Raw genomic sequence first — 18,698 nt, 5'->3', positions numbered from 1 at the left:
TGTCCGAATTTCCCTGTTCCTACTGCAGTTGGCCTTACCAACATCCCTCTACGTTTCCCCCTCCTCCCTTCAGCCATGGGATGGCAGAGCCCTTCCAGACTCAAGTGCCACACTCAGAGATGCAGGAACTTTTTTTGTTGTAATTCCTTTCCTACAAAGTGCATTCATAGTCTCAAGAGGATGCTGCTGAGACTTCTCTTGCCTTGCATTCTGCACATCTGTCCCTCTGCTGCAGGGCTGGGTTCACCAGCCCTCATGTACCTTGACTTCTCCCCTGCCACAGGGCCCGAAAGATTCCCATCATCATTCGCCGCTACCTGCCTGACGGGAGCTATGAAGACTGGGGGGTAGACGAGCTTATCATCACCGACTGAGCCGGAATCGTCTTCCTGACTGTGCCTCAGCCCCAGTTCCTAGTCTCATATTCTTTATTCGTGTAAATAATAAATTCTTCAACATTTCAACCCCTCCACCTCCAGCTGCCTGGGAGGCCTACCCACTTCTTCCGCCCTGCTGCCTGGAGGGTGCACCCATCCCAGTGGCCCTGCGACTGTCAGCTCTTTAGGAAGCACCAGGGGCCCTGACCCCCTGTGGCTCCCCCACGTCCCTCCCTCCATCTCGTAGTCCACCAGAGCAGAGGCTGCTGCAGGAGACACCTCAGCTGCCTTCCCAGCAGACAGACAAGCCTTTGTGCCCAGGGAGCTGGTTGCCACGGAAACCCCCAATTTCCTTTCCAGTGGGGACTGGCTGCAGGGGCTTCTCCCTTCTCAGGAGTATCACAGAGCAGGTCTCATCAAGCCACCCATTGTTTCCTAAGGACCTGCCTCGAGCCTCTTATCGTGGGCTCGGATCCCCTTTCAGGAGCCAGTGCCCCAGCAGGAAGCTTGGGGATGCAGTGATCTCCTGCCCTCCCCGAGAGAGCCCTGCCGGGCAAGTCAGCAGCTGGACCAAGGGCCGAGCACCTGCCCACCCCTGCCTCCCCTCCCCCGCCCCCCCCTCGATCCCCGCTCGTCAGGCCACTCCCCACACACCATCCTTCATGACCCACCTCTCTGGTCTGCCACACCCATACCCTCTCCTTCCCAGCTTCTGGAAGATGTCCTTCCCCTTCTGTGTGGGGCCCCTGCTCCTCCGAGGCCTTCACTAGGATGGGTGCTGGGATGATGGTGGGCAGGGGAGCAGGGCTTCTGGGTTCAAGGCGTGACATTAAATCAGGACTGGAGCTCCCCTTTCTCTGCCCTAGGTTCTAATGGGTCCTGTTCTCTTCACTCTGCTTACCCAATCAATCATGCTGGTTCCTCCCTTTCTCGGGGTTGGCGGGTGGGGGGAACAAATGACAGGGAGAGGGTGTATACTGACACCAACAGGGATAGAAGGGAAAACGGGCTTCCTGAATATTCCAGCCTTGACCTCCCTTCTGCTGCCAGCTCCCCTTCCACAAAGAGGAGGAGCTTGCCTGACCTCTGCAAGAGGCAGGGACCCTGGGTGTGGGTGCCCCCTGGACAGGGTGGGAGTGATGAGCATCCCCAGGAGTGGGAGGGGTGTTTGCTGCTCTGGAGAAGGGTTAATTTGGGGGAGCAGTGGACTTCGCACCCCCTTCCACCCTCCTCCAAGCCTGTGGAATCCTTTAATCAAGTTGGGTGCTGAAATTTCAGCTCTGAAATGCCGCCTTTGTGCTGGCATCCAGGCGGCCGCCCCAGAGTGCGGGGGTCACTTTCTTGGCCCCGTTTCTCTAAATGGTCTCTTTGTTCCTGCTGGACCGCTCAGTATCAGATGTGATTAAAGGGAGATGGGGCTTGGGTGGAGGAGGAGAGAAGCGGCTGGGAGAGGGAGGGGGTTAACCCTTAGGGGATAGGGTGTAGAGGAGTTGGAGAGAGGGGTGTTTTTCCTCCCATTTCCCCCTTCCCATTCTGCTGCTCTTTCACGGAGTCAGCCCCTTCCAGCTCAGCTGGCCAGGCCAGGGCATGGTCCCCTCAGCCCTCTCCCGATACACCTGCCCCTTCTCTGTTTACATGTGGAGCCGCTACTGAGGCCTGAGCTCATCCAGAAGCTCAGGTCTGAGGCATGAGCACAAGCTAGGTCTCCCGACTTCTGTCGGGTTATTTGTTCTTTTGGGCCATTTCCCCTTCTCCCGTATCCCCAGTGACTTTCCAGTGAGCCTCACGAGGTCCTGGAGGTGGTGATTTCATCTTCTTGATGTAGCCCCTCCCACCTGCCCTGCCAGCTCCACGTCCACAATCCCACTGAGCACAGGAGAAGACTGGAAATACTGAACAGACCAGAAATGGACTAATGTCCTGCTTGTCAGTAGAGGGAAAGGGTGGGTTGTAAGAATTATGAGCACATAAGGTTGGTACTGATTGATCCCTAACAAAATTCTAGAATAGGCTATTGCATATTTGAAAACACTTGGATAATAAAAGGATCCTGGAGCTAGCATAGGGTTTCTAAGAATATCACCAAGTGAACCAAATTTTCTGTTTTCAATGGTTACTGGTCTGGTAGGTTGGAAGAATGCCACAGGTACAGTGAACCTTGATTTTAACAAGGCATCAGGCAGTCTTTCTGTGCAGCTGTGATGGAGAAGTGTGTACTTCAAGGTGATAAAATTAGATTCAGAATTGATTGGACAGTCTTTTCCCTAAGAGTATAGTTAACAATGGATGGAGAGGTTTTTAGTGGTGTACACAGGGCATGTCCCTCTTCATTCCAACATTTTTTCATTAGTGACCTGAATGAGGATATTCAAGTTTCAGACATAAAGCTCAGGAAAACTATAAGCTGGATTCAGAATTCTGAAGGATTTAATATAGGTGGGGAAATGGTCAGATGCAACAAGATGAAATCTGTTAAAGATCAATATAAAATCCTGCATTTATCTACAACACACAACATCAACAAAACACTAGAAAACCACTTGTATACAGGTGGTCTGACTTGGCCGCAGGTTTTATCTACAAGAGCAGGGGTTTGTAGTTACCACTCCGCTTCATGGGAGCCAGCGGTTTTGGCGAAGTGGCCTGAAGAGCTTGCGTGACATAGCTTCCAGATGGCAGTCTGGCCACTCGGGAGGACTGGGCTAGTTCTTGGTGCCCCCTACCCCGCCCAAGGTCCTGACTAGGAGGTGAGGGGCTGGAGCCCACAGACAGAAGAAATAGATGCAAGATCTGGGGATGCTGGCCTGGAGCCGTGAAAGCATCATCACTTTAGATTACAAGCGGAAGTAGGGCAGGTGGAAGAGATGGTTAAGGGCGCAAGCTTTGGAGTCAGCTGGCTTCAAAATCTGCATGAGCACTTCTCAGCACCCACCTCGCAGTGTCAGGTCCCCATCTGGGAAATGGGGATAACGACTGGACCCACTCCCTCATAGGCCTGAAGGATATAAAGCACTTGGCCAGGGAGCACCCAGTACATGGTAGCTATTACTGTTACTATGAGCTGAGTGCAAGGAAGGACTTCCAACCATTGGAGGTGTCTATCAATGGAGCACGGGGAAGAGGGGAAGAGATTTCCCTGTCCCTGTGGTGGAGGAGCTCCTGGCGCCAGAGTGCAGGTTGGAATTCCGTTGAGGAAAGAGCTTTTGGGGAGGAAACCCTGAAGGATTAGATGGCATGTCTGCCATCCTGGTTTACACTTAGACACAGGCACCTGCTACGAGGACTCGGCTAGATCCTGGTGTTGGACAAGGTGTGTGTGTGTGTGTGTGTGTGTGTGTGTGTGTTATTGGGGGAGGTGGCTAGTGGAGGGCACAGTGAGAGAAGGCCCATCCACCCATCCTAAAGGACCAGGCCTGCTGACTGCAGACAGCAAGACATGAGGCCTGATCTCCCTTTCAAATACTTGTTCCTTGAATTCTGTGCAAGGCCCCTCTCCGCTGGGCGAGAAAGGGCTGCTTGCAAGGCGCTCTCGCTGAGTTCCAGCTGGGTCAGCAAGTGGCCCACCTGCAGTGTGGGCACAGCTGGGCTGGGGGCAGAGCTCGCATCTGAGGCCTCAGTTCTGAGCACACACTGACCCCACTGTGATGCCAGTTGTCCTAACCTGCTGCACTGGGAGAGAGGAGACCTTTGGATTGTCTGTTCTTTGCATTCTACCCCTAGCTACTTTCAGAAAGTGTTTGAAAAAGCACAGGTACAGGGATAAGAGACCAAGAGACAGGCCAGGTCAGGCCCACCAAGCAGGTAACCGGAACCTTTAATTTTATTATGTAGAATGCTTAATGCAGAGTTAATAGGGGCTAGAGTACCTAGCAGAGGGGAAGGGGGAGAGGGAGCTACTGAGATAAATAAGAGGGGGGCAGTAATGAGTTACATGTGGATTGGGGGGCTGCAGAACAGGAAGATGGGGCAGAACAGAGCTACATACTTTATTCAAATACCATTGGGAGGCAAAGGGCAAAAGGCCAGGGCAGAATGTACATGTCAGGAGTTTAGTGTCTTCAGCCTGCTGCCAGCAACCTGGGTGCTGGGCCCTGGGTCTCCCCCTGGAGCCGAGGGTTTGGGCCTGAGCAGCCTATAACTCTGGGAAGCCCAAGGAGTTGGGGCTGACAGAGCAGGGGCCACAGAGCCTGGTGAGGGGAGAGGGAGTTGGCGGGGAGCCGGGAGGAAGGCTCTGTGAATTGTCTCCGAATCCTGGGGTCCCTGCCTCCTCATCTCCTGGGATGTGCCTCAAGATCTGGGAGCTTGTAGTGGAGTAGGACCTGGGTCCTCTTTCTCCATTAGACAAAGAATGAGGTTACTGGCATGAAATTGGATCTGGGGGCCTCTGTGCCAATCCCTTCCTGTGTTCAGGAGGGGAGGGGGCACTGAAGGGTTGAGGAGACCTCCCTCTGAGCTCCCCCCCCACCCCCTCTCCCTCGAGGCTACTCAGAACTGTCCTCGGCCCCTGCGGGGCAGACGGAGCCTGCTGCAGGCGCTGACGCAGGTCTCTGGCTGGCCTTGCTCTTAGGCACATGGCGCAGGTGGCACGGGTTATGTCAGTCCCCTTATTGCCCACGAAGGAGGAAACATGGGCACAGGAGTGGCAAGGCCTCCAATTCCCATCTGACCCTGGATGCTTCCCCTCCTCCCAGAGGAGCGTGAGCGGGGCCTGCTCAGATCCTGGGATCGAGGGTCATTCCTGGGGGGAAGGTGCAGCCCCTCGTTTTTCAGTCTGGGGCAACAAGCAACCTCCTTCTCCTCTGCCCAGCCGAGTAGCCCAGGGCTGTGCCTGGGCTGGAGTCTGGATAGGACGGGGTGGGGTCATCAAAGGCAGTGGGCCAGACAGAAGGCCTTCCCTCAGCTGTCAGCCTCTGCAGCTGCCTCCACAGCCGCCACCGGGCCTGAGATGGGCGAGGAACAGGGCGCGAGGGCTGGGGGAAGGGGCAGGGCGAGGGTGGTGGTGACAGGGCCTTCTTTAAGGCCGGGACAGCGTCGTATATACTGGCTGCTCCCAGTGTGTGGGGCTGTGGGACTGGGGCCCTGAGGGGCTGGGGTCAGAGATGGCCGTGTAGAGGGGCCGCTGTGAGGGCCCCATGTAGGAGAAGGCCGAGTAGAGGCCAGAGGTCTGGCCTGAATGGCCATAATAGGGTCCTGAGGGCTGATGGTCAGAGTAGTCAAACTGGGGGCGGGAGATGGAGGGGAAGGCGGAGCCATAGTGGGGCAGACTGAGGGAGGTGTAGGCGATCTGCGAGGTGGACGGCTGGTCAGTGTAGTGCGGGGGCCCCTGGGGCCCCGCGGTCTCCGTCTTCACCTGGGCTTTGGCATCCACACCAGGTGGCGAGACCGTGGGCAGAGCCACACCTGGAGGCTTGGAGATCCAGGCAGAGTGTCCACTGGCCACAGCCAGGGCGCTGCCCAGCCCGTAGCCAGCTGCCGAGTAGCTGCCCACATGGCCCGGGTGCCCGTTGGGCGGCAGGTACTGGTCCAACTCAGCCACATCAAAGGTCTCCATGTTGGACATTACCTCGTGGCTGATCTCACCGATGTCCACGTTGCCGAAGTCGATGTGAGGCTTCCCGCCCTCCCCCATGGAGCGCCCATCCCGCTTGGGGTCTGCCTTGCCCGACTGCAGCTCTGTCTTTGGGGTGGTCGGAGGGGTGGGCGGGCCATGGCTCTGGCCTGCAGGGGAGGGAGACAGAGAGAAAGGAAGCAGGAACCGAGGTCAGAGGCTGCTGGATTCTGATGGTTCACTTTCAGACAAGATGCCTCCAGAGGCTGAGGACTGATCACTGCGTGACCCTGCAAGTTTTACACGTTTGGGCAGCCCGAGGTGGCATGTAATTATGTAATGATCTTGGGTTGATCTCCAGTTATTTATGAAGTGCCCCAATCTTAGGAATGAGTCCTGTCTCCTACCAAAATAGGACTCCCGCGTCACCCACCTCCTGGAGAAGCCTGCTTCATTCTGCAAAGCCCTTCCTCACACCAGCTGAAGTCGGCTTCCCTGCCTGCTCCCATTGTTCCTTAACTGTTGAGCCCGATGGGGTCTGGCCTGTGGGTCTCGGCTCGCCTGTTCTCTCTTAAGCACACTCAGCCTCTGCTGGCCGCTCCCTCTGCTGACCTCTCCTGCCCTCATCGCTTTTGCTGGCTTGCCTGGGCCTCCTCCAGCCCTGGGCCCTGAACAGCGATGTGTCACCTCCAACCCACTCCTTCCTCCCAAGGCCACCTCAAGTGCCCCTTATTCAAGGAAACCTTCCCTGTGACCCAGTGCCCCCGACCATGCTCTCAGCTCCCATCACACACCGCGCTGTCTCATTGTTCCTCCAGCTTTCTCCCTGCCTGTTCAGGAGAGCAATGAGATAAGTGACCTGCTCTACCCCGTTCCTTTGTCTGTCCATTTGCTCATTCACACATTCATTCAGCAAACACTTAGGGGGCACTGCTAAGTGCCAGGCACTGTGCCAGGCGTAGGGGATACAAATGTAAATCAAATGGGTCCTTGTCTGCACAGCTCCTAGTCTTGGGGGAGATCCAGGGACCCACACATGGCTAGAGGGCAGCATCCGAAGTGCTGTGATGAGGGGATGTGTGAAGGGCTCAGGGGACCAGCGCAGGAAGCTGCTCACCCTGCCCTGGGGACGTGGGGAAGGTCTCACTGAGGAGGAGTAGCTGAGCTGTTGAAGGGGAAGAGAAAGCCCAGGCCTACAGTAATACAGTGAACTGGTTGTTCTGTACAAGGTCCAAGGTCTTCTGGTGTGTCTGTGTCCCTGAATCTCCAAAGGAGTGTGAGGGCGGAATGGCTGGATTGAGGACCCCATCGGAGAGAGAACATGTTCATGGTCTCGGAAACCAGACGCTCCTCGAGGGCAGGCCTGTACCTCCATCAGACCAGAGGCAATGCTGAGTCCTGTGCTGGCCAGAGTGTCTAGACTTTGAGTTTGAATCCTGGCTCTGCCACTTACTGTGTGACCCTGGGCAGAACCCCTATCTTCTCATCAGTTTCCTTATTAGTAAAACAAAGGTGATAGCAAGCAGCTCAGACATGGCCTCCTGCTGGAAGCTTTCCTTGACCAGAGTCTGGTGGGTAGCTGGGTGTCTCTGGAGACCGACTGGGTGGACAGGTCGATGCCTCCTCCCTAGAGGCCATGCCCCCTCATGGGCTTTGTGTGCACTTGTTTCATCCTGTACTTAATTCAGTTGTTTTCATCCCTCTAGAGTGGGCTCCTGAGGCCAGGGACCGTGGCTTCTCGTTTGTATGCCTGGTGTCTGCTTCCAGGTCTGGCACAAAGGAGTACTCGGAGCGTGTCTTCTGAAGGCAGAGCTCTGCTCACTGAGACTTGCCAACGTGCCTGACCCCAAGCACGGTGTTCTGTATGCTACGAACACAAGTGAGGCAGCTGTGGTGGAGCAGAGGCCCCGGAGCCAGACCACCTGGGCTTAGACCTCAGCTGTACGGCAAGTTACTCTCCGTTTTCTGTAGAGTTTTCTCTCTGTAAAATGAGAGTGATTTGCCAGAGCTGAGGTCTGACCCCAGGCAGTGTGACCGCCTCATCACAGCTTAGAGTGATTGCATGTGTGCCTGGCACACAGTAGGTACTCAGTTAATGTTAGCTGTTATCATCATTAATGAGAAGGAAACAGGATAGATACCCTGTGTCTGGCTCATCCATGGCACGTGCTCAATGTCACATGCCGTGTCTCCCCCATCAGACTGGGAGGTGGGAAAGAGGCAGTGATCTCCCCTTCATCTGCTCTCCCGTTTCTCAAAATCGTCCTGTCCCACTTTTCTTTGGTGTAACTCCCCCACTGGCCTCCATGGCCTCGTTAACTGGTCTCTTCACCCCAAAGCAGTGCCTCTTCTATCAGTCCTGGTCAGAGCCCTCTTGCCCAGCCGCCTCGCCTGACACCTGAGTCTCCACTGAGCTCCCTCTGGGCCCCTGCACCCTAGCTGGGCAACCACCCAGTCGGGCCAGCCCTTCCCAGAGCCTCGGGTCTCAAGCCAGCCAGCCTTTGCCTCTCCCCACCGCCCAGCCTCCCCCAACCCAAGCTCCCAGCTCCGTGCTCACCCGAGGGGTGCTCAGGGTTTCCATCTGACATCGGGGAGCCCTCGCCCGGGTGCCGGTGGTCCAGGTGGGCGCTCTTGTAGTGGGCCTGGATGGCAGCAGCACTGCCCTGCTCGGCCTCCCCGCCTGGGCACTCTGACTCTCCCTGGGCCGCCTTCCCGTTCTTCCGCCTCCGCGGCTGGTACTTGTAATCTGGGTGATCCTTCTTGTGCTGCATCCGGAGCCGCTCGGCCTCCTCAATGAAGGGGCGCTTGTCACTCTCATTCAGCAGCCTGGGGTGGGGTGGTTGGGGGAGGCAGCAGAGGGGGAGACATCATAAGTGTCTGCCCTAGAAGAAATGAGGCCCCGGGACGGGGAGCCCAGCGGGCAGGGGGCTGTGCCGTTTGATTTATGGACTGGAGGATGTGAGCCCAAGGCACCACAGCCTCAGGGGGCAGTGATCGCTGCCCCAAATCTCTCGGGGGCTGGAGTGTGAGAGAGGAATCAGCCTGCTGCTCCTGGCAGCCCCTGAGCATGGAGTTAGAATAGAGCTTACAAGAGGCATAGAGCTTCCTTCAGTTCAAGGAAGAGAAAATGTTTCTCGTCATCAAAGCTGTCTGCAAGTGGAGCTGGCTGCCTCGTTAGGGGGTGAGCTCCCTGGGACTGGAGGTGTGCAAACAGAAGCAGCATGGTCAGGGGGAAGAGTCCAGTGTCTGCTACTTACTAGCTGAGTGACCGTGGGCAAGTCACTTCTCTGAGCCTTAGTTTCTTCACCTATAAAACGGGGATGATAATACCTACTTCACCAGGTGTGGGATTGGCCAAGATAATGGTTGTGAAGCGCTGTGCACGAGACCTGGGGATGGGGGACTGGCACCTTGAGTAACAGGTGCAATTCTAATGCTGCTTGTGGGGTGGGTGGACAGGAGGACCTGGCGTGGAACCCCTCAACTCTAGAATCTGGATTTTTGTGAATCCCAGTGTGGTGGGGCCTAGGGGGCAGGATGTGAGTGTCCCTTACTATGTAGGAGCCACTGCCTCCTGGGGGAGATCAGATCTCCTTGTCCAGGGGGGTGACAGAGGGTAAAGGAAGCTAGACTCTCTTCTGAGACCCTGGACAGGGGCAGACAGACCTCCTCCCCAGTCCAAGCCCAGCCAATGGAAGGCAGCCCCTGAAGACAGTACCCCTGCCCACTTCAAGCAGGGGTACTCCAGCCTCAGGCCAGGGCTGGGGCAGGGGGAGTTCAGGGCTTGGCTGCTCAGGGTGAGGAGGGCAGGATGGGGTACCTCAAAGAGGGGCTCAGGGGAAAGAACACACACTCAGACTCCGAGACATAAGGCACTCTGTGGGAGCAGCTCTGTCCTTTGGCCCAAAGGGCCTCTCTCTCCAGCTGCCCGCCCCCCCCCCCCACAGTGGGCGCCCTCTTCACCCAGTCAGCAGAAGGCTGAGCCCTCCCTGCCCAGGATGGGAGGGGGTGGTCATACCAGGCACCTCCTAGCGGGCAGCGGCATTCCTCTGCAGCTTAGCCTCCCCTGGCTGCCCTCCCCCTAGGCCACCCGGCCCAGCCCTAGTGCAACTTTCACTTTCCAAGGGTCCCTCTAGCTGAGTGATGGGATGGAGACCCCAGACCAAGGCCTCAGGAGTGAGGGAGTGGGATGCGGCCTTTTTCACCCCAGCTGTGCCCACCCCCCACCCCCAGCCAGCCTAGGGGAGTCGGTGGGGCAGGCCCAATGGTGTGTGTGTGGTGAGGGGAGAAGCTGCATGTGAGAGCGCCTCAGCCAGCTGTGGCCCCGGCACAGAGGCTCCCAGGATGTCTGGGGACACTGCACTCCCTCTTCCACCCCAAACCTTCCCTGTGCCCTCTGTCCAGCTGGCAACCGGATGTGAATCAGCAAGAAAATGGCAGGGGGCACGGAGCCAGGGCACAGGCCAGAAGAGAGGGAAGATTCCAACACTGCATCCCATTGGCACCTCCCATGCTAGTTCCCAGCAGTACCCTAACCTCGATAGAAATCTAGCCCGGGGGCGGGGTGGGGGGATGGCCAGCTTTAGCCCAATGCTAACCTCACCCCCAAACCACCCAGCCGCACCCAGACCTTCAATCTCGGCTCTTTTCAGGCTCTCTCCTGACCCCAAACCCGCCCTGCCCCACCACGTAAACCCAATCCCAAACTTCATCTTGCCTCCAGCGCCAGCCCTCAGTCACCACAGCTCTAACTACAAACCTCATGCTCATCTGCACTTCGCTTCATCTCTGGGTCTCCGAGGTCTGGAATAGGGATGGGGAGGGGGTAGGCTGGTTCCCCACCCAAACTGGAACCCCATGTGGGGGGCTTCCACGGTGGGGCACTGGCTGCCACTTCACCTGCTCCTGTCAGGGAAGGGACCTGGGAGTCGGGAGAGGCTCCAGCCTGCTGTAATTATTCTCTCCAGGCAGGCCAACCTGTATACCCCCAGCACCACGTGAACAACATCTAACAGTCCTTTCCCAGGCGGGCACCGAAGGTTAGCGTGACCGTCGGCGCTCCCCCAGCCATTTAGGAGCCAGGACCCGGACGCTGGTGTGTCTGACCCCAACCCCCTTACAGCACCCCACACAGTCTGTATGCATGTCTTTCTCTTCTCAGGTATAGGGCCCCTGATTTCCAGTTCTGCCCAGATAACCATACCCCTTCCTGACCTCCCCAGCCTGGGAGTACCCCTCCCCAGCCTGGGAGTCATGAGCCTGGGCCGGGGGTGGGGGGGATTTCAGGAGGAGCCCCTGGAGAGACTGGCCAGCCCAGTGCATATACAGATGTCTCCTGGGGCCCCCACCCAGGCTCTAGGTAGCCCGCCCCCTGTTGGCGTAGCCTTTGATCCTTGCCATTGTCTGGGGTTGGGTCCTGAGTAAGCAGTGCCTGCTTTCCTGATTGCCCCACCCCAGGTTGGCCCCTGGGGGGCACCCTGGGACCCTGTGCGCACAACTTGAGTGGCGGCCAGGAACAAGTCCTTCTGAGGTAGCCCATGCCTGGGCTAAGGGAACAGGGACAGACAGGGACGTTGGAGGGTCCAATTTTAAATCCTTGGCAATGGCATGGGGGAGAAGCAGGGTGTCCATCCTTGCTTTGATGCCCTCACTGTGGTCTGCTCGTGGTCCCAGGGCCTGTTTTGTCTGCCTGTCTCCCTCCTGGTTGTCCGTCTCTCACTTGCTCTTCTCTGTCCCATGGCACCAAGGGTACTGGCCTGGCTGAGCCCTGCCACAGTGCGGATGGACCTTGGGCAGAGGAGCTAGCTTTGACCTCTGCTCCTGGGCAGGGTTAGACCCTCTGAGTCCATGCAGCAGGTTGGCCACTGAGCCCAGCGCCTGCTGGGGTGAGCAGAGCGCTGAGAGCGGGACGGGAAGGAGCACCAGGCCTTAGCAGACACATGGCCAAGGACGGGGCCAGGGGGCTGGATGGGAATTCCTCTAGGTCTCTTGGGGGCCCTCCCGCGCCTTCCACCACCTTAAGCCTTTGGCCTTCTAGGCCAATCTGCACTGTGCTGGGGCCGGCAGGGGGAGGGCAGCGGCAGGAGGGTGGCAGGCCCCTCTGACAAAGCCCAAACTTTCTGCAGCTCAGAGGCTCCTCGCTCCTGCTCTCCTCTGCCCTCACCCTCCCCACCTCCTGACCGTGTCTTAGAGTGCAGGCGTGACCCACTTCTGTCACCAAGGATGGTGTGTGGGAAGACCACTGGACGAAGAGCCAGGAGACCTCGGTTCTGGCCCTGGCTCTGCCCCAAGCTGTTACGTGGCCTTGGTGGTCCCTGTGCCTCTCTGGGCCTATCTCTTGGGCAGTCCAGTGGGGAATCAGGTAACCTCTGCAGACGCACATCTTCTGGAGCCCTTGCTCTCGATCTGAGCTGCCCAGGACTTCTTGGGGGGCGGGGTTGCCCTGGTCAACAACATATTCCCAAGGGGCCAGCCTAAGCCCCAGACCTGAGGTGAGGCCGCCTGCCTCCTCGAGGGCTGTTTTTCCCAGAGGTTTGGGCTGCTTCCAGAGAACCTGGGACTCGGAGGGACCCTGGGTAGGCAAGGCACCAACGTTTCCTCCTGGCCAGGGCTCTCCGGTCTAGGGCTGGAGGAGTAGGAGGTTACTGCTGGGTGGGGCCCTGGAAAAGAAGATGGCGCCTGGACTGGGAGAGGGAGGGAGGGGAAGAGTCGGGCCTGGCAGCTCTGGGGCCGGGTGGGAGGGGCAGGCTTCTTTCCATGTGTCCCCTTCCCTGGGGGAAGAAGAAGCCCCCGGCCTGAAGGAAGGGTGGTCAGAAGGGCACAGAGAAGGCAGCTGGGGTAGGACAAGATCCTGCAGTGGCCGAGTTGTCCTCAGCAGTTCTCCATTCCTCACCCTTTCAAAGACCCGGATCTGAATTCCTTGTCTGCACCCCCCCACCCCACCCCATCTCACTCCCCCAGCCCTCCACCTGGCTGCCTCAGTTTCCCTGCCTCTCCAGCCTGGCCTTCAGTTCCTTCCCAAGCGTTTCCCCCGAATCCCCCTGACCGGCGGCAGTGGCACCCTTGAGTGGCTTGCCTGTGGAAGGGGTTAGTGGAGCCCCGTGGTGTGGAGTCCTCCACCAGCCTTCCCTCCCTTCCGCCTTCACTCTCGCCCCAAGAAACCCAGGCCCGAGCGCCTGCCACCGACAGAATTCCAACCGCGAGGGGGCGCCTTCCAGCCCGCTGCCCCGGCTGGGGAGCCGGGCCTAGGCCGCTGGAGATCCGAGCGAGCGCAACCACAAAGGGGTACTGGGGGAAGGGCGGGTCCGATGCACCCAGCTGGCCTTCCAGTCCCACCATCAAGGCGGTGGCTGCCCCAGGAGAAAGGCTCAGGCAGTGCCCGTCTAGCCCGAATCCACCCGCAGGTAGGGGGCCCGCGGGAGCTCCCCGGAGGCGGGTCGGGGGCGCTCACCTCCAGAGCTTGCCCAGCGTCTTGCTGAGCTCGGCGTTGTGCAGGTGCGGGTACTGGTCCGCCAGCTTCCTGCGCGCTGCCTGCGCCCACACCATGAAGGCGTTCATGGGCCGCTTGACGTGCGGTTTGCTCTTGCTGGCGCCGTTGACGCGCACGGGCATGGGCACCAGCGTCCAGTCGTAGCCGCTGAGCACCTGGCTGACGGCCTCGCGGATGCACACGGGGAACTTGTCATCGTCCGCCTCGCCGTCCTGCTGCTCCTTCTTGACCTTGCCCAGCTCGCCGGGCCCCGGGCTGGCTCGCAGGCCCGATCCGCCGCCTCCACCGCCGCCGTCGGGCCCCAGAGAGGGCGCGCTCCCCGGGGACAGGCAGCGCGGCTCCTCGGAGCCCACGGGGCTCAGCTCCACCTCGGACAGGTCCTGCTCCTCCGCCATGTCGCCCCCGGCCGCCGCCGCCTCGGCCGCCTCCCCGGGGCCCGCCGCCGGGGTCCTCGCAAAGAGTCCAACGCCCACCTGGACGGGAAGGCGGGTGCGATGGGAGGAGTGCGCGCAGCCCCGACGGCGTCGCGGCGCGGGACGCGATGCAGGCACGGCCCCGAGGTGGCGTCTGCCCGGCTCCCCCTAAACCCACCACAGACCCTGGGCCCCGCGCACATGCTAGACCCTGGCTCGGCCTCCTAGCTCCCGCCTCCGTGTCTTCCCGCCACCTGGTCCCAACCGTCTCTTGGTGTGGGTGGGTTTGGGTTTTTTTTTTTTAAAACCTCCTCTTGGGTGGAGGTTTGTTGATGGAAAGGAAGAAAAACGGACTCTTTATTCTGCTCTAATCCTGGCTCCTGGAATTTCCCACCTTTTCTCTCACCTTTCCTTCTTCCCTTCCGCCTGCCCCGACGGTGCCTGGAGGAGCTGGGTGGGGGGCAGATGCGGGTGTCAGCCTCTCGCCACCCCACGCCCACCGCAGGGTCCCAGGCCTGGGCCCCGGAAGGGAGGAGCGGGCTGCACACTCACCTCGGACCTCTCCTCCAGTCTGGGGCTCGTCCTTAGGAAGTGGAAAACCGTGTCCCAAGGTGTGCGGTCCAGCTCGGGGCTGGGTGGGGGACGCTGGTGGGCTGGGAGGGAGGGGCTGGGGGCCCTGAGCTTCAGGCCACGGCCTTGTCAGGACGGAGCCTGAATCCTCACCACCAACCACCCTGGCCGGACAGCCTGAGACTGACTGAGCGCTGAGCTGCTGCCGAGGGCTGGGGAAGGAAGGAGGGGGAGAGGGGGAGGGGGAGGGGAGGGAGGGAAGGGCAGAAGGTGGAGCCTCCAGCGCTTTCCTTCATCCCCAACACTCAGGGCTCCTCCGCCAGCCCCCCCCACGCCCGCTCCCTGCGCTGCTGCCCCAGGCCCATCCTGGGAGGTGTAGGAGTGGGGTGGTCAGGCCAGGAAAGCCAATGGATGCAGGTGGGCAGGGTCACAACCTGTAGCTTGAAGGAAAATTGGGCTCAACTGGGACCCCCCACCTCTGCCTCAGGTGGAGGGATGGGCAGTTGGCAGAGGATTGGGGAGGAATGAGGAGAAGGCAGGTGAAGCCTCTGTCACATGTGGGGCGCTGGCCTGTGTCGCTTCACCTAAGACCTCTCGTTGAGTGCCAGCCCGTCTCACCCCACCTCCTGCCCGCACCCGGGCTGCCCTCTCTTTCTCACCTTAAACAGAAAGAGAGGAAGACTGCAGGTCCATACCTGGTGAGGCGGGGAGAAGCTGCACACCCCCTGCCCAGTGCAGATGCCCCAGCCCCTGGTCCCCTCTCACTGGACACCCAGCACCGCAAGGGCTGGGCTGGCTCAAGGTAGAGGGACAGGACTAACGTGCAGGAGGCTGGGCCTGAGCTGGGCTGGGGTCCCTCTCCAAGTAGGTCTGAAAGGCTTCTGGGGCCCCACTTCCTGGCACCCAACTCCCTCCACCCTGGTAGGGTGAGTCTCAATCCTGGTTATCGTGATGTTCCCCCCCCCACCCCGAGAAAGAGTGGGGAGTCGCCCTGCCTCTCTCTTCCTCCTCTCTGCTCCCTTCTCCCCTCAGCCCCGTCCCCAGCAGGGTGACCCCTCCATTTTTCTGTCCTGCTCATCATCTAAGGCTTCCCCAGGCCTCTCCTCCACAGATCGCAGCCCCTCTCTCTTCTCAGAAGGTGGGTGTTGAGGCAGAGGTGAGGGTGTGTGTGGAGGACAGATGGAGCCTGGGCCGCACTGGCGACCATGGATGGCTCTGAGCTCCTCAGCAGCTGGGCGAGGCCCCAGGCCCACCCCAAGGGAGTCCTGTGTGGAGTGGGGCTGGGAAGGGGGCCTAGGCAAGGCCTCATGCTTGGGAAAGGCCAAGGGGGTGGAGGGGTGGGTAGTGGGACACAATGAGGTAGTCACACGAGGCGAAGGCATGTTGGGGGTGGGAGGAGCGGACACTGGAACACACACACACACACACACGCTCGCACACACACAACCAGCCAGACAATCGGGCCAGTGTGTCTGGGCCCTCGGAGCCCAGTGAATTAGGAGTTTGATAAGGGTTTTCTCTTTCTGTCGCTCGCCGGCCTTGGACAATCTCCCCCCAGTTTTCCTCGACGCCACCCCCGGCGCTGCCAACCCTCCTCCCCCCCCCGTCCCCCCCCCCCCGCCTCCCTTCTCTTCCCTGTGCCCAGACTCTTGTTCGGGGCCTTGAAACAGTGAGCTGTCTTTGTTCGAAATACAGGTGAACGGCAATCATGTGATTAACACACACACACATAAAAAGCTTTTTAACAGCGCCCGCCTGGCCTCAGAACCGCCCAGAGAGGAGCCGCCCTGGATGGACAGAGGGACAGAGGGACGAGCCTCCAGCCGGTCGTGTCTGGCTACCCTCAGCAGTCTCCGACACCCGCTGCTGCCCGCCCGCTGCCCGCCTGCGTGGCATCTCTCGATCCCGGTGGGTCCCCGCTCATCCTTCCACCCCTCGGTTCCTCCTCTCGAGGAGGTGTGGTGCCTGTGGCGTCTGTGACTCGGCCTGAGACCCCCTGGGGCAGGGAGGGGTGGCTGTGGAGGGTAGGAAGCCAGGTGTGGGGTCCCACAGCTCCCCTTTCGACTCCCCGCCTCCTCCCCTACCCTCCTTGGCCCAGCTGTGCCAGGATGGGGGTGGGGGGGCAGTGGGTGCTCTGGGTTTGCAGAAAAGCCACACTGGACAGAAGGGGCCTCTCTCTTCCCTTCCCTCTGTCTCTCTCTCCCTCTGTCCCTCTCTTCCTGTTTCCACAGTGCTATGTGGGCTCTCTGCTGAGAGGTGCTGGATGAGGCAGGTGGGCCTGCAGGGGGGCAGGGGTACAGTGCCGTGAGATGCCCAAGGCTGTGCGTGGGTGGGGTACCCCGTGCTGTGAACACACTGCCCACCATGCGGGCAACTCTGATCCCCTCCATCTGTTGCAGGCCCCTGGGGCCCAGCTTTCTCCAGCAGGGGAGGGTGAAGGGTCCATGTGCATCCCTGGAGAGCAGGGAGTTTGGAGAGGGGGAGGGCTCCTGGATGAGGACGGCGGTGCCTCTGCCCTTACCAGAACAACCTTCTGGTCAGCGCCTGCTTCTGCTCCCTTCCCTGCTCGGGGTGGGAGGGGTCCTTTTCCCCCTCATTCCTGACCCTTCCCCAAGGATGCTGGTGACCCCCTTGCCCCACCCTGAATCCCACCTGCCCATTCCGGGTGAGGTGTGATGCCTGGTGCACTCTCTGGCCTGTTCTCTCTCCCCAGCAGGGAGGGCCCAACATGAGAGTATAATGGTGAGGTTCAGGCTTCCTTCCCTGGGCAGAGGCCTGTCAGGAGTGTCAGGGTTTTTCTGCGATCCAACCTGGGCTCTGTGAAGCTGGTCCCAGATTCACTCCTCAGATGGGCCCCTGGAGGAGGAGAGCTAATGAAATTCTGTCAGTCAAACGCAAAGCCCAAAGCCCGCTGATGCCCCTGCCTGGCGGAGCTGCTTTGGTTCGCTGTGACCCTTAACCCCTTAGCTCCCCGAGTCCTCCTCTCGGGGCACTGGCCCTGCTTTGTGGAAGGCCCACCCTTGGCTCCCCGTCCTGGGTCCCAGTGGCTCATCTGTCCCCTGGGGTGATGAGCATCTTGCCTGGCCTGCCTCTCAGAACACCCCAAGGTGAGACGGTGAAATCTCCTGTTCAGCAGAGCCAGGGCCGAGCAGGGAAGGCACTTTCCCACCTCTAGGCACTGTGAGGGTGAGACCTGCGTGGGCCAGGCTGTCCCCTCACTCGTTCCTCAGGCCTGGGCCCAGCTCCCCGCTTCTGACCAGCTCCCAGCAATCGCCTTGAGTACCGCTTCTAAGTCTCGCTCCACGTTAGGGTCACTGTGGAGTCTTAAAGAAACATTGAAGCCTGGATCCCCTGCAGACTGGCTAATTCTGAATTTCTGGGCATGGGGTCCAGACATGTTTCCTTTTTGAAGCTCTCTGGGAGGCCTTGCTTTCCCTTACTGGGGTCTCTGGAACCCCGAGGTGGCGGTGACCCTCTGCAAGTCCCAAAATCTCCAGGGAGAGGGGAGAGTGCTGGGCTCTGGACCCCAGAGCTGGAGACCAGAACTGCAGTGACCCTGGGGTGTGCAGGGAATTGTGGGGTGTGGCAGGGGAGGGGCTGTGCATTGGAAAGGGGGAGGGCTGAGGGGCACAGGTCAGGGTCAAGGGTACAATACTGACTGAGACAAAAGCTTAGTCTGGGTGAGTGTACGGTGGGGGGGTGGTGGGAGCTCCCCCACCTCTGGACAGGTGTGTTCTTCTGGGTTCGGGTGCAGTAGAAAGAGCATTGGTCTTGGAGTCAGGAAATCCTGCCACTAGTATCCAGATGGCCTTGGGTGGATTATGCTTTTAACCTCTCAGGACTTGCTTTTTGCATGTATAAAATGTTGATGATTTTATATATCACCGTATCCCAAGTGGATGGGAGAATTAAATAAGAATACACAGGGAATTCCCTGGTGGTCCAGTGGTTAGGACTCGGCCCTTTCACTGCTGGGGCCTGGCTTTGATCCCTGTTTGGGGAACTAAGATCCCACCCCATGCAGGGAGGCGAAATTAAAAAAAAAAAGAAAAGAACACACACACATACACATCTGGTGTGGAGTAAGTGCTCCGCAGTTAGTTAGAAAAAGTAGTTTAGGGACCGAGAGGTGGGGAAGGCTCACTTCGGTTCAAGTGCACAGGTGTTCACCTCAGGAGTTTGTAATCTGCCTGTTGAATCCCAGCATCAGACCAGGGCGGTGCGTGATAACCTCCTCACGGGCAGGCCTCTCCTGCTGTGCCCCTCAACAGCGAAGGCCCGCACTTCCACAGCCCCCCTGT

The 18,698-nt window shown here is 59.3% G+C and overlaps 2 protein-coding genes and 1 pseudogene across 3 annotated transcripts in view; 2 read left to right on the top strand and 1 right to left on the bottom strand.

The window, feature by feature from the left end:
- Positions 1-18,698, top strand: part of POLR2F (RNA polymerase II, I and III subunit F) — a 75,993-nt gene that overhangs the window by 11,377 nt on the left and 45,918 nt on the right. The window contains exon 5 of one of the 2 annotated variants that reach the window (XM_030856009.2): positions 284-464. The exons of the other annotated variant lie outside the window; for it this stretch is intronic. Within the exon in view, the coding sequence (XP_030711869.1) occupies positions 284-374 (91 nt within the window). The 3' untranslated portion in view covers positions 375-464. Of the gene's footprint in view, positions 1-283; positions 465-18,698 lie in introns of those variants that run through there. 2 annotated transcript variants of the gene reach the window in all.
- Positions 3,842-14,576, bottom strand: SOX10 (SRY-box transcription factor 10). Its single transcript, XM_030856008.2, has 4 exons — positions 14,380-14,576; positions 13,376-13,887; positions 8,483-8,751; positions 3,842-6,095 (listed from the first exon to the last, which is right to left on the bottom strand). The coding sequence occupies exons 2-4, from the start codon at positions 13,807-13,809 to the stop codon at positions 5,392-5,394; spliced, it is 1,407 nt and encodes a 468-aa protein (XP_030711868.1). The 5' UTR covers positions 13,810-13,887; positions 14,380-14,576; the 3' UTR covers positions 3,842-5,391.
- On the top strand, positions 16,311-17,970 carry LOC115852579 (uncharacterized; annotated as a pseudogene).

The sequence above is a fragment of the Globicephala melas genome, chromosome 10 (genome assembly GCF_963455315.2).
Source record: "Globicephala melas chromosome 10, mGloMel1.2, whole genome shotgun sequence".
Lineage (NCBI taxonomy): Eukaryota > Metazoa > Chordata > Mammalia > Artiodactyla > Delphinidae > Globicephala > Globicephala melas.
Note: the sequence above shows the minus strand (reverse complement) of the source record. Positions and strands in the feature narration are given on the sequence as shown.